This window comes from Xiphophorus couchianus, chromosome 20, assembly GCF_001444195.1.
Source record: "Xiphophorus couchianus chromosome 20, X_couchianus-1.0, whole genome shotgun sequence".
Classification (NCBI taxonomy): domain Eukaryota; kingdom Metazoa; phylum Chordata; class Actinopteri; order Cyprinodontiformes; family Poeciliidae; genus Xiphophorus; species Xiphophorus couchianus.
The window spans coordinates 27,209,235-27,225,174 of record NC_040247.1 but is presented as its reverse complement, the minus strand read 5'-3'; the positions used below and the strand labels follow the sequence as shown (position 1 = coordinate 27,225,174).

Sequence of the window (15,940 nt, the reverse complement as noted above, 5' to 3'; positions counted from 1 at the left end):
GCTTCTTTTTGTATTTTGTTACTTTTTGTATTTACATATTTTTTCATTCCTGCTTTTGTTTTCAGAATTATGTGTTAGATTGTGAAGAGTACCAGTCTATTAGTTTTTTTGAGATGGTGAGAGAGCGGGCGGAAAATGTGAAATTACTTCACTTTTTTTCAGATTAGTGCTGGAAGGAAGGCAACAGGCTGGTATGCATCTAGCAGGCAATACAGTGATGTAGCGGTTACCACTACTCTGTCACACGGTTCAAATCTCTGGTTCTACAGCTGTGATCATTTTAAATTGACCTTAGGTTTGAAAAGGCAGGACAGTGTCCTGTTCAATGAAGTAGGACATGCATTCTGATGAGGCTCATTTATCAGACTACAAGTACATTTTGAAGGCACGTTTTAAATGTACGTTTCAGCTACATTACGTTTCTGATGGAATTTTGTGTAACATTTGTATTTGTCAATATTTTGGAGAAATACTTTTTTGACATTGAAAGGTTATTTTCAGTCAGAAATGCCTATTTTTGTTGTTGATCATGACTAATAAAAACAATAAAAAAGGGTAATGAGTACTTTTAATAGGGTCTGCATTATTTACTTATTGCAATATATGTATTCTGCAGGTTTGAACAACAAGAAGGTGTATTTTGTCGAACAATGTGCCCTTTAACATATTTAAAGTATGTGCTGCTGTTGTTAAGCTCCTAGTTTGAATATTTCATTTGTAAAGTTGGTCATTAATCAGAAATGTGATAGTAGTAGCCCTGTTTCAAACATCCTGTGTGCCACTGGGTGAGTAAATCTTCATCAGTGCAGACAGGGCCTATGCATTGTGCTGCATGAGATTACGTCAGGTTATTTTTGTTTTGCTGCTGCAATATGTCTTTAGCACTTTGATAAATTTCATACCAACATTTTAATGCAAGACAGACAAGATGATAATTTAACTGTAGTATAACAACAACGTTGCTATAAGTCAGAATTTAACTGCTCTAGACATTTCAGATAGAATGAATGAAGTTACTGAAATCAATAAAACAAAAATGCAAACCTCCATGTGATGTAAAGACAAACATGTAAAACTTTGGCCATGATTTGCTTAGATATTTTAGTCTTATCATTTATTCCTTTTATTTTCTTGACATTCTTGACTTTTCCATGTACAGGCAGGCTTTTATCGCTGGCCTTCTACATCTAAAAAGCTCTCTGGTCTTAATTACAAAAGCAGAAACCATTCAACCCACACTCACTTTTCACATCTATGACACAAATGCACACACTTTTAAATACACATTTTATGCAGCCATTTTTATTAACATATTTTAGAGGACATATGCAGTAGAAACACCGTAAATAACTTTGTCTTTTAATCAAAGCCCACCATGCACGCACTCATTCGATGGAGTGTTATATAACAGCTGCAACGTCCAGCTGTTCTGCAACATGTCTGTGTTTAATTTGTTGTAGCTCTCCCGTGTCCGAGGCTTTGATGTGACTGTTCTGTTCATGTTCTGACTGCAGGAGTCCAGGTGGAACTACCTGTTTTCCTTCCTGGCGTTTCCAGCAGTGCTGCAGCTGTGTGTCCTACCCTTCCTCCCTGAGAGTCCCCGCTACCTGCTGATGGAGAAGAAGGACGAGGCAGGAGCAGAGAAAGGTAGAGAGCACTCTGTCAAATAGATTTGCATGATGCACACAAGCATTACATTAAGGGGAGCAGCAGGTATCGCAATCTCATTATGCTTTAATGTACTAAAATAATCTTTTCTCAACCTTATTTCCAAAACTGATGGAAGACAAACGAGTGAAATATTCACTTTCACATGTATCTTTATGACTACACTGAAGAATGCATTTTTTTTTCATAGAGCTTCGTGTGACTCCTGAAGTCTAGCTCTGTATTTTAGGTTCTTTATATTTTATGGAACTATTCAGACACAAATTACCTTATATTGTAAAACTTTTATTACTATTCATTTCAGCCGTCCCAAGTTGTGATTTCTTTTTTTTAAACCCAGTCGTATTGTCTTTTTTTTTAAATATATATATATATACCTAATCTCGACCAATGCCAGAATGAGCTATTCCCCCCACCTGCCCCTACAGCTGGCTCATGCATTTGAAAGATTTCTAATTTTATTCTTTGCAAAAACAGACTCACACTCTACGCATACATGTGAACCATAGCAAAGGCTTAGTTTAGCAAACATATGGAAGCGTGAAAAGCATTCAGTGCCAGTCAGAAATTTACATTTAGTCTGTGAATTTTAAATGCTAAAATTAGGTGAAAATTATATTTATTGATTTTCCCTGGTGCAGTCGGGGTCAAAATTATGAACACAGTTCCACTTACACCTCCTCTAATAGTTTGACAGATATGAGTTGCACCATGACTACATGCAATTTTCATTTCTTAGCAAGCATCTGGCTTTAAAATCTGGCTGTATATTTGACCACACATCAGAAGTGGTAGAGTTCATTTGGGTTGGTTGATTTCTTTGCACCACTTTTAAAAATACCACACACATTCGTAACTGGGTTGAGGTCACGGCCATAGAGACTTAAGTAGGCTGTAACCTTGACTTTACTTCAAGTTACACCATGTTTACCCGTGTAAATGTGACTTTTACCATATTATGCTGTCTTTTCTGATGCTGAGGTAGGTCATACAGCTACCAGAATAAGAAACAGTCCAGGAATTAAGTCTGTCTTTCACCAGAAGTTGCTATAACAGTGTCACTGTCCACAGTGAAAAGAACTGAATCAACTGAACTCAAAAAGTGAAGACCGAAAAAGAAGCACCTACTCCAACTTCTTTTCAGATCAACAGTTTAACAGCTGACACTTTAAGAAAACTCCCCAAAGGACAATGATCCCAAATTCATGTAAGACTGGTCAGGTGGTAAACAGATGTCCTTAATGTCTGCAGAATCTAAGCATGTCCATGTGGGTAGTGACTTGGTATTTACAGCAAGGCAAATATAAACCTACTAAAAAGCAAAAATAGCAAATATAAAACACAGAAGCTGCATTTTATGTCAGTCTACATGAAACCATAATTTACACAACAATAAAATGCTGCACAAAAGACATTTTATAACTGGCTGCTTATCCAGTTAACATAAAATTAAGTGGCAAGTTTTCATTTTGTACAATCAATTTCTCAATTTCACGAGTAAATTTTCTTTTCTGGTATTACTAAGAAAGGTCTTTACTGAAAATGGATTTCTGGATTTATATTGCAAATAAAATCTGTTCTCAGAAAATCTCATTTAATATTTAACATGTTTTATGGTCCATTGCACTTTCTTTTATTAATCTCATTGAGATTTTAAATCTACCTGGTGGTTAAATAAAGTTTATATACATACAAAATTTTCTAGTGACATCTTTGAGGAGCCTATCGCTTCTGACGAGATGCCTTATGCTGATTTGCATGTATAATAAAGAACACATAATGTCAACATGGAACTGCTGGAGACTACATTTACAGAGATGTGCTGTGAATGAAATTTTTTTTGTTCAGATCTTATGGCACGAGGGAGCAAACAAATATTTTTCAAAATGTAACAGGGATACGTCCCCCTTCGCACAAAACTATTGCGACGTCCATTGCTAAATATAGACTAAACTAAGTTACATTCATATCATAATTCATTTGCTCTGACCGTGATCCTCTGTCGCCAAGTCATATTTTTTTTTGTAACGCCAGAAACTAATGAAATGTTTACGGTGCTTTCTGATGCAACTTCCTCTAACTTTTAAGCACTTGAAATCTGTTTTAGGTTTTATATACTTTTGATTTTTTAAAAGTCAGAAAGTCCATCTTTCTCTTTGTAGGTATTTCCAGCTTTCTAAATGTGTACTTATCAAAGTCCTGAAGTGAAGCAGTCACATGATTTCTTCTCGCAGCTCATGTGCTCCAGAAGCATATAGGGGAGACGGGACTTTGATCAGTTTTGTTTCCTGGGTTATTTGCCTTTTTCATGTCCGTGTCTATACATTATAAAAGGAAACTCTCGCATGGATCGCCTTTGCTCTTCGTAACTTTGAACGTTACGGTTGTGTCATTTCAACATAATACGGTTATGTCAGTGAGAAAAAACTTATCTTGAAGGTTCAAAATTAACATAAGGACATATGGTAAGTTGAATTATTTTAGTAGTTTTGCAGTTCATCAAGTGCAATTTCTGCCATCTTTATTTACTTACCACACTCATTCATTATGTGCTCTTTTTTTTTTATTTTGAAAATCTCTACTATTTAGAATTGAGGAAGAGTTGAATTAAAAATAAAGACTTTAAATGTGGATTTAGAAAATGTTTCTCAGTATTCATAAGAATTATTCAGGTCCCAACCCGGTAACAAAGATATGGACAATACAAAGAGAGGAATAAGCAGGTATTCACTTGGTCATTACAAAGTAAAGAAAAAACTAAAAAAACTACATAGTTTCATTTATTTTGAAATTCACCATTAACATATTTTAATCTATTCTTTTATTTTTCTTAGGGTATGAATGTCTATTAGTCGTGTTTGCAGGCCAGTAAAGGAACTCAGAGGTTTTAAAATTAAATAACTCTGCCGTAGCTACTTTGAACTATGGCAGAGAACCCAGCTGAAACCTGCAAGAAACAAGGAAAACCAAAAGCTTAAATTTAGGCCTAAGGACAAGTGGTACAGGTTTGGAAACAGTATAACTAATATCGATGCAGGGTTAGAGGTGCTTTTGATGTTATTGATTTAATAAGAAAATGTTTATTACATTTGTCGACTCTGACTGGGGAAAAAGCATATCTGATTTAGACTTGGGATAAAAATGACATCTCTCTGTTACAAAAATGAATCCTAGCATTTACTAGAAATCAATCTAAAACTTCAATACCAAAAGTAAAGCATGTTGGGTCTAATTAGTCGTGTAGGCTGCTTTGGGCTGGAGCTAAGTCAAATCCTGTAGCTGCAGATCTGCTTTGGAACAGACGATCAAGACTTTTATATAAAAAAAATTTAAATAAGGAAGGAATTGTTGATTAATAATGCAATCTTATTGACAGAGCTCCTCCATTTACTTTGGAAAGCGTAATCCTTTGAACGTTCTAAAACCTTTCTCCCTTGGAATTAACGACATTGGTTGCAACTCAGTGGAGCATGTTTATTTATACCGCCCTCACCCATTGTGCCATTTGTGTTTCATTGCTTCCATCACCAAATAGATTATTCCAGCCTGGAGTTATTTCAGCCTATTTGAATTGAAGGAATGTGCTCTTTGTCCTTTTGAAAAGAAAAAAAGAATTAGGAATGAGAACTAAATAATTCCAGAAACACCATACATGAAGATGGCTCTCACTGAAATACTTCTGTTTTCTTTCTTAACACTCAAGCTTGAAGGTTTTCTTCTAGTGTGAGAAGAAAACCTTCAAGCTTGCTTCTGTGTTGTGATGTATTTTTTGTCATAAAAATTAATCACTGGAAATGGCTATCTATAATTTAAGGACATCTAGCTTGACACCCTATCATCATTACCAGCCAACATTTTGCTGGCACCAGCCTGGATTCCCATGCTGTAGTTGGCATGTGTCTCTGCGTCGCGGATGAGGGACTTGTTGTCGATGCTCACAGATCTTGCTGACGGACTCCGCGGCGTCCCATTATCATCACAGAGTGTGAGACAGGAACAGCATGTTCTCTTGCTGCCCAAGTTGTTTTCCTGTCAGGCCACATAGCTGCCGTGGTCCTGACCACCGAGTAATGCTCTCAGAGTTTAAACATGAGTACAAATCTACATTAAAGTCAGTCAAGGAAATTGGCATCGCTGTTTTTCCCAATTAATTTCACAGTGCTTGCTTTTTCTTGTCCATCTGATATTTTGGTTTTACCAATGCAAAAGTGTTTACACTTTTGAGAATTTTTTTATTCAGTTTGAATGTTTAGCAGTGCTGCAGGCTAAAATGCTGCTCAACATTCGATTCATTTTCACCAATACAATAAATCAATGTAGATATTTTGTCACATACATCTGTGGGAAAAATTAAAAGTCCACTTAAAATGATCAGTTTCTCTGATTTTGCATTTTATAGGTATATGTTTGAATAAAATGATCATCGTTATTTTATTCTATAAACTACTGACAGCATTTATTTGGAGAAAATGCAAAATGGTCAAAATAGCAAAAAAGATGCAAATAATGCCACCCCCTGCCGGACAGTCAAACCCCATGTCCACTTCGCTTCCTCTAAAGAAACTGCCATCATCCCGGGCGGCGCTCGCAGCAAGAGAAACTTCAAGCCTTGTGATAAAGCCTGTTTTCCGGCCTGTTTTTTAAGAGACTCATTCTGGCCTGTTTTTTAAGAGACTCAACATCAATCTTGAGAACGGCATCATAAATGACTGTAGCATGCCGAACTCAGATCACATGAGATGAGTGAGCACTTGAAGCACAGCTGGGACAATCTACCTGAAACTGTTGCTGCTTGTGAGCAGCGGCTTTTATTGTATATATATAAATATGTATGTATTTACAATAAATATATAAGAAAACAAGTTCATATTCATTTAGAAACAACAATACTAATGTTTTAACTCAGGAAGAGTTCAGAGATCAATATTTGGTGGAAAAGCCAAGAGGTTTTCAATGGGGTTCAGTGCAGTGGGCTCTTCATTTCTTTCTGAGCTGTACATGCCATTATTCTTTCAGTTTTCAGCCCTCAAAGATGATTATATGTGCAGTATTTTTCTTGAACACATTCCTATCACAACTGACAAAAGGAAGAAATAGACTTATGCTACAATACACAAAACTGTACGGTTTACGCTTTCTGGCATTTTTGCTGGGGTTACAGACTTTTTGTGCATGATACAAATCTTTAACGTAGGTTGGTAGAAAATTCTCAATTTGACCAAGTCGGCTCTCTTGCGCCACTACATATTTTGCAACAAAGATCATGGACAGCTGGGTACTGCCGGCTCTCCTTTCTCTGGGGAAAACACGAGACCATCAAACCATTACCTTACATCCTAATTGATTCCTACCAGTAGAATGAAACAATATTTTTGTACATTGTGAAGCTCTGCTTTTTATACACATTGTGTTAGATTTGTGAATATTTAATATGTTACTCTGCACTCTTAATCTATTGCTAATTTCTCAAAGTACAAACTCATTAAACCAGCTAAAAAAAAAATAAATCAGTTACCCGAAACTTTGAATATCTTTGTTATTCTAACCAGCTACTGGTGTTGATTGAAAACAATCGCCACCTTAATACATAAATCAATTTATTCCCACTGTCTAAATTGTTGAACTTTTCTCCACCTTCTCATTATGTATTTAAATTACAATACAGGATAATTAGAAGGTCGTTAAGTCTGTAGGATTATTTTAAACCTCTTTGTTGAGTGACATCAGTTCATCTTATGAATTCAGCGTGGAGCCTGACTGTCCTCCTGTGAGGGGAAAAACACACCGTGCCCAACAAACATCAATATCCCGTCATTGACATGGACAGCCCCAACGTGACTCTGGAGATAAGTAGCTTACCGTATTTTCTATCAGCAGGGAAGAGCAATTATATCGGTATATGCGTGATTATCATCACATTGAAGAAAGATTTTCCATAAGCCTGTTTTATTCACCACTGATAAAAGGACATTTTTAGATTAAAACTCTCCATTTGAAAGAGAGATTAGAGGTTATTTCCTCTGTAGGTTTTCTTTACAGGACCATCTGCATCTACTGCACCAAAGCGGGTGTTATAATCATTTTACACTTTTGTAGTGTCGATATGTGCAGTAATAATGCAACACAAACAATGAAAATTGAAGCTGGTTGCATCACACCTGTGTTGTTCTGGCATATATATTTTGTGGCATAAAATCCCCACAAAATATAGTTTTTAGTCAGAAATATACATTGTTCCTTTCTTAACTCATTGCAGTAGTTTATTTTTTATATATATACAGTATATATATTTATATATACTGTATATATACTGGTGCATTCAGTCAGACTCTAAACACACACTCACACCGTCCTTGTACTTTGCAATTACTGGACCAGACATCCCAGGAGAACTTGAGCCTGGTTTCATGTTGGCAGCTCTGTATCTTGTGTGGTCAGGGTCCACACCGTCTGCCATCAAACCATCGCATCCCAATGAACCTGCCTTTTGGTCCCTTTTGTTCTCAAAGATTTTCTATTCTGGGTTGTGTCCTTAATCTTCGTCCACCTGAGTTTTTCCCACAACCTCAGGGATTCACCTTTAGGGGCGAAAGGATCAAAAACGCAGGGAGAGGTGCCTTTATACCCTCTTCTTTTCTCTAGTGCTGAGGTGAAAATGGCTGCCAGAAACCTGGTCAGCTCTGCCTCAATAAGAAATAAGTGTGTATTTCAGTTTTTTCCCTGGAATTTAGAAAGAGCACAACTGTAGACAGTAATTTTTTGATGTTAATATATGGTAAATCTGACTGTTTTAATGTGATAAAATGCTATAGAACAACTCAGATCAAAAACAAATTTTCCCTAAAACTTTGTTTGGTATGTTAAGCTAACATCCTGCAGGAAAAGCAACATGCACCATTTTGCAGGAGCATCTGCTGGGTCACAATTTCTGGAAATTTCTTGTGAAAATATTTAAATAGGTTGGCAAATAATAAATAATGCCAGTCGATAACTTAACGAAACCTCTCCAGACTTACTGAGAGGGGGAAAAAAATACATCATTCATAAATAAAAAGATTTTTCACTTTAAGCTTTTGGATTGGTATTCTGTTCTCACATGTTTATAATCAGTGCAATTTTAACCAGAGGATTAGCATATAACCTAGGGACATGTTTAAAGTAACCATCCTATCAAGTATCAAGTCTGCTTTAAATCGACTTCAGAGTACAGTTCAATAAACAATATGGTATTAAATCCTCCCTTAAGCAGTCGCAGTTTAAATGAGCTCTAAAAAAGGAGGAATTTACAATTTCATTCAGAAATATGTGGGCACAGATTTAAAAAAAAAAAAAAATCATCATTTTCCATAGATTGGCTATAAAACGTGGAGATGGATTTAGACTTGGAGATCACAATTTAGAACCAACAATAGATTTATAGCTTTTTACTTGTGCTTATTCCTCCTGCTGGAACTGAGTGATAATGATAATAATAATAATTTTATAATGGTTGGATAAAATATTCCAAACACATTCTCCAAAATGAGGGCAGGTGATGATGTGTGATTTGACCAATATGAAAAAAAAATATATATATATTAAAGGGGATTTTTACTTGAGGGTTGCAACATAACCCAGCATTTAAATTCCACTAATCGCTGCAGGAAGCGCACCGAGTCATTTGCACCGCCGTAAAACCTAATTTAGTGTTGAGGATATTTTAGAGGAGCATTACAGCACAGAACATGACAGAAGTGAAATGCAGCCTCGGGATATTCACACTTTAAAGAAATCCCACTGCGTTTTTATGTAATTACACAATGATCTGTCATTTGCTGCTCCAGTGAGTGTATATAAATAAATAAATGAATGAATAAATAAGGGTTTTTAAGAACAAAGTACCGTATATGTAATGGAATATGGACTCAACAGCTATGCCTTTTTTCCCCTTTTGGCATTATTAGTCATATAGTTGTGGAGGAATTTATGGCCTTTTTTTTCTTTTTTTGAGTTCATTGATATTCACAACATTTATTCATGAACAGATCCTCTCAGCTTTACACAGTCTGAGCTTGGGCTGAGTGGTAAGGGATGCCACACTCATCTATCTGAACACACCAACACTCATGTCCATACATCTATGTGCAGATGAGTTGGCAACGTGGGGTTTAGAGTCCCACCCAAAGACACTTTCACTTTCACAGTAGATGGATGTGGAGCAAAATATATTGGAGATGGTCTCATGCAGAATGACATATATAGGTCAAGCCCCGACAGGGTGCAGCACGGGTTTGGTTTGGGACTCGTACTAAAAGATGAGCTTGCAGTTAAAGATGGACTAATGATATCGCTCTAATCGTAGTTGCCACTTCTGTGACATGCTTACCTTCAGCTATGTTCAAAGAAGACGTTCACATTCAAAGTTAAACGAAAGCAAAAGAATAACTTCACTTTCGTCTTCTTTCCTTTAATTTCTACTGGACCCTTTGGACTATTTCGACCACACATTTTGGAGCTCTGAATCCATTTTGTTGTCCGATACAAATGGTGTGGATTTTGATATGTTTTTTATACGCTGCAGTAGAAGATTTAAAACATTGAAATTTGTGTTCCTGTAACATGTTGGGTAGCTCATTCACCCATCAGTAGACTTAAATTTTGTGATGGATGTCTGAGGAATAAATTTACAGACTAAGTCTAAAAGCTGTGTCAAATAGATGCTACAAACTTGCACAATTCTCTGTAAAAATTGAAAAAGAATCATTTCCTCTATCATTGTATTGAATGTTTGAATGTAGAAGCTGCAGAAAACACATTTACATTTGATGTATTCCAATTAGACGTTCAAGTTCTAACAAGCAGCTCTGTTTGTGAGAATATACAATGTTCTCTCTTGCTGTGCAACTCATTCCCGTTTATCTTTAATCCCAGCATGACGGCTGTGATTGATTTTTCTTGCTCACTCTGTGTTTATGACTGTGTGTATGTTTGTGTGGGCGTGCGTGTGTGTGTCAGCTTTTCAGAAGTTTTTGGGGAAGACGGATGTGTCCCAGGAGCTGGAAGAAGTCCACGCGGAGGCACGAGCTCAGGACAACGTGAACGCTGTCTCTGTGTTACAGCTGCTGAGGAGCCCAGCTGTTCGCTGGCAGCTCATCACCATCATCATCACCATGGCTTGCTATCAGCTCTGCGGACTCAACGCTGTAAGACGTGGCCCCCATGTTTCATCAGGTTTTCCGTTTAATGCTGTTTTATATCCATTATTTAGGTGTTTTCGTGCACCATATTCTGAATTTTTAATAGTGAACTAAAACTGCAGGCTATTTAAAAAGATTAGTAAGACATTTGTGTAATCTACCAAAAAAAAAAAGATTTCTTCTATCTGGACATCCCTCCAGAAGATACTTTGTCACACCATTTTAGGAAGCTTTAAATCTCAGTCCACTGACAGGATGACAAGAGAAATGATTCACTACATTGCCAGAAGTATTCACTCATCTGCCTTCACTCTCATGAGTTTGAGGGACATAATCCTAATCCATAGGGTTTAGTAGGGTGTCAGCGAGTCCTTTGCAGCTATAACAGCTTCAGCTCCTCTGAAAAGATTTTTCATAAGTTTTAACAGTAAGTTTGTGTTTTTTTTTTTTTTTTACCTTTTTTTCCCCAGGAGAATATTTATGAGGTCAGGCACTGATGTAGGATAAGAAGGTCTTACTCAGTTTCTGTTCTAATTTATCCCAAAGTTGTTGTATTGAGTTTAGGATGAGGAGTTTAGGCCAATCAGATTTTTCTAAACTAAGATTCTTCATCCAGGTCTTTATGGATCTTGCTTTGCGGACTGGTGAGCATCCCTAACTGCTCCCACAAAGGAGGAATTTAGCCAAAATTTCTCAGTGTGATGAAGTTTTAAATTTCTTTCACTAGGCTAAGTCAGACTGCTGTAAAATAGCTTCATCTTGTTGGGCACCAAACCTTACGTCTGACACAATACAATCAGATCAGTGCTGTTCTTCTGGCCATTGCTGAACCCAGACCCGGTTAATGTATTACAAGACAGAGTGGCCTGATTTGCCACTTGTATCGACATGTTTCCTCTTCTCTAGAGTCCAGCGGTGGCATTCGCTTGGTAATGTGAACCTTGGATCCAGCTGCTTGGCCATGATAATCGATTAAATGCAGGTGTCTATACAATGTTCTTGAGCTAATCCGAGGAAGTTCACGCAAGGTTTGAAGGTCTGCAGCTTTTGACTCTGTAGAATGTTGGCAACCCCTGCACACCATTAGCCTCAATATCTCAGTTTACTGTGGAGTGTTTTGTAACAAGGAAATATGATGACTAGACTCATTGCACAGAAAGCATCCTCTCATGGTGCCCTGGAATCGCTGAGGCTGATTTATCTTTCACAGACATTTAAAGAGACTTTCTGCATGCCAGGTTACTCAATTTTATATATATATTTAGCCATGGAAGTGACTGGAACGCTAGAATTTAATGATTTGGAGGCGTGACCTAATATTTTGACTAATATAATGTATTTTTACTTCATGAAAACTTTATTGTGTTTTCTTTTTAAGGGATAATTTGCTCTGTTGTTGCACTTTTAGCAGTCTTTGAAGGATTTTTGGGCGATAATAGGAGTTAAGCTGTTGGCTTTGTGACCGTCTCACTAACATATCCGAGTTAGAATCGGCCTGGTAAAAGCAAATGCATTCGCGCCAATATTTCTATAGGCATTCCAAACAATTTAATAATTCACCAGAGATGCTGTGCTGGACAAAAGAATGACATGACAGTCGATTTTCTACTCAGCTGCTCAGATGTGCTGCCCAATTTATGTCCTAGAAGTGACAAAAACATCAGAAACCTCTCGTCAGGGGGTGGATCAGGTGTAGCGGCACACCGTTTTGTCGTACCTTCCCTTGGGAAATCTACATTCACAGTTGTGACTGCAGATGAGAGATTTCTTCCAAAATATGTCCTTTCTCTGCTCTATACTCACGATAAAATCCAAGGATAAAATAGGTTATGTTTATGGATTTTCTTTGAATGTCCATCAGGAAGACTTTGTTAAAACGCAAACTCAATCAGTTGAAATTCGGTGGAGAATTGTAACATGAATGAAGAAGATCCGATTTATTTTTACCTTTGCTAATAAATGAAAATGTGTATTTGGGAAACAATTGTTTGCCTCCTTTCATGAGAGGGTAAAAGATAAGGAGCAGTTTTTCCCTCTGACTAGAGGAAGTACTCTCTCCAGGTTTGATCATTATGAATCAGAATTCAAGCAGTTTATAATCTTATCCAATTAGGTGAAAGCATGAGCTTTCTATCGATCCAGTGCTGTCCAGTGATAATGAATGTTTCCCAAAGAATTGAAAGATAACTGTACATTTATCTCTTTAGCAAACACACAGAGGCCAAGTAAACTCCCACATGCTGGCAATGAACATTTATTGCTGCAGCATTTCAGCACTGAACAGTCTTTCAGCACTAGACCTTCATCAGGCGATATGCAGTAAAGGTTTTTGCCTGGTGGAGGCCGGCTACTTTCATATCACAACAATAACTCTTTGTTACAAATTTTAAAAATGTGCAGAAGCTTGTCCTGACACAACCTGTCCACAGCTGCTCACTGTTTTCCATCTACAACATCTATAATAAGGAAACAATCCTCCTGCAGGAGCGATGTGTACTTGCGTTGCGCCAGCAGTTGCGGTCTGAGCTAAGCAGCAGCATGTTCTGATTGCCACTGACTCACTTAACAACTTAATCATCTGGAAAGGCACTGCTGCCATGTGTGCTGTTTAAGATGTTAAAAGCGTGATCTTGATTGAAATTTAGAGACTTTGGTATATAAGTGTGCTGTAATTGCTGCTCCCTTTAAAGTTTTTATTCTCCAAGAACCTTTGCACTTTCTCATGTTACCACCACATATTTTATTGCATGCCACTGTGTGTAATAGACCAACACACAGAGCTCAATATCAGCCAGTCTGACTGGAGAGCATCTGTGAGAACATTTGTTTTCACGTCTTACCACACATTTTCAATTGACTTTGGATTTGAACTAACTGGGCCATTCTAATACGTGGATATTTTTGATCAAAACTATTACGCTGTAGTTTTAGTCGTATGTTTTTGGTGCGGCAGGTAAACTTCTGTCCCAATTCCAAGTTTTTGCAACCTCTAAACAAGTCTAAGTTCAGGATTGCCCCCTATATAGCGCCATCTGTCTTCTCTATCAACTCTCCACAGCTTCTCTATCCCTGCTAAAGAAAAGCACTCCTTCCGCATGACGATGCTGCATGAGTGTCGCAATAATTATGTGTGCAAGGGAACATTTACCCCTCACATTTGAAAAATGTTTGGTTGGATCTCGCCACATTCATGATGAAATATTATTTCCCTCTTTACTATTGCTTCACTAAAAGAATCCATTCCACTTTATTGACAGGAGAATACTCAATAAACCAAAACTCAACTTGCGTGCAACAATTCACCGCACCGCATACTCCGAGCATGAACAACACCAGACACCAACGGCACTAGCCCAAATGTTCAAAACTTCATATATGGTTTTAAAAGCCTAACTCCACTCTAAATTTCAGCTTTCCCCTGTTGTCTGTGTTCCTTGATCTTCATGATGTGTTTCAATAATGTTTACTACCGAATCCCTGAAGCCAATCACACCAAATTTCTCATTTTAGGAGAAACGTGGTGAAATCAAATTCAGATACTATTGTTCTTTGCTGTTTCTTTGTAAAAAAAAAAAAAGAACAAAGTATTTACTATTGTTTGTTACCTTGTGTTAATCTGTTAAATAAAATCAAAATAGAACACAATAGAGTTGAAGTTAGTCATAGCTAAAGGTGAAAAGGCTCCACCTTTCCTAGCCGCCGCATGTGGCTAAAATTTCAGATCAAAAACCTTGTTAAATAAAAGGTTGATGTGCCTTTCAATCCAGGAACATAAGATCCAGTTCAATCTGGAACGGTGCAGTTTAGTTCCTCTCTGTGTCTCTCCAAATTGCTCTCATCAAGGATGAAACTGTTGAAATCACTGGAAGGATGAATATCTGTGGGAGTGGAAACGGACGGTGCTTAACTGAATATTACAGGATCAAATTCCTATATTTGATATGCTGGTGGAAATGTCAGTAATTTCCATTTAAGCAAGAAATGATGAGACTGATGTAAAAAGTCAAGGATAAGAAGATGACCTAATATACACACATTTCCTTTCAGCAGAGACAGGAATGTAATTTAGATTCCTGATGGGGTTTTATTGGAAACACGATGCCGTATTCATAAATGTCCAGTAATTCCAGTAAATGCTACAGACTGGAATAATTCAACTGTGTCCCGGCTACTTGATGTTCTCTACAATATCAGTATTTCATCCTGTTTGTGCTTCTAATTCCAAAAACCATTACTGAAATCATTTGTAATGTTGGTTTGGAAAAATGATGAAAGCTTATAGAAAAAAATCCATTATTTTTTAAAAATAGGATATGTGTTTGAAGCCTGAAAATGACTCCAGGAATGCTTCAACAACTCACCAAAAAGGTCACAAAAAACAACAACAAAAAAACAAAAGTTTTGAGGACGATCACTTTTGATCATATGCATTATCTACAGTATTTGAGCTTTTAACTATTCAAACATCTTATCTTAATTTCGAACCTCACTGGTCTCGGTGTTAATCGTGTTACTGGGTGTTTTGATGTCTCCATCTGAGTAATCTGTCTCTGCAAGATCTAATCTCATTGCCAGTCCTGGTTTTATGCCATTTTCTTTTCACTTAGTTCACGGGTGATAAAAATCATAACAGAGAATAATTCTCTACGCTTTAAGACTAAAGACATGACAGAGATTGTTGTAGCAAATCTCTACAACATCTTTGTTGTAGAGATCAATTATGTTTTAATCATTAAAACATTGTTAATGTTTAAATGATTTTTTAAAACATTAAACACTTTATTGATGAATAAATAAAACTATCAGTAAAACTTGATTTGTTTTCTTGCAGATCTGGTACTATACTAATGGGATCCTACGGGACGCAGGGTTTGCAGAGCACTTGCTCCCTTACGTCACACTGAGCACGGGGGGTATAGAGACTCTGGCCGCCATCTTCTCAGTGAGTACGCCTGATGCCTTTACTTGTTTAAACTCAACGCAGTTCTTTTTATGATGCTGAAATTGAAACATCAAGGAGAAAAGAAGTTGACTCAGGTTGAAAGGAGGTGATTCTTGTGTATTTTTATTCATCTCCAGTGAATACTCCAGTGTGC

The 15,940-nt window shown here is 37.1% G+C and overlaps 1 protein-coding gene across 5 annotated transcripts in view; it reads left to right on the top strand.

Moving 5' to 3' along the window:
* slc2a9l2 (solute carrier family 2 member 9, like 2) overlaps window positions 1-15,940 on the top strand; it is a 103,994-nt gene that overhangs the window by 32,453 nt on the left and 55,601 nt on the right. For all 5 annotated transcript variants that reach the window (XM_028003876.1, XM_028003873.1, XM_028003874.1 and 2 more), the window contains 3 exons: window positions 1,515-1,647; window positions 10,663-10,850; window positions 15,676-15,786. In XM_028003876.1, the coding sequence (XP_027859677.1) occupies window positions 1,515-1,647; window positions 10,663-10,850; window positions 15,676-15,786 (432 nt within the window). The remainder of the gene's footprint in view (window positions 1-1,514; window positions 1,648-10,662; window positions 10,851-15,675; window positions 15,787-15,940) is intronic.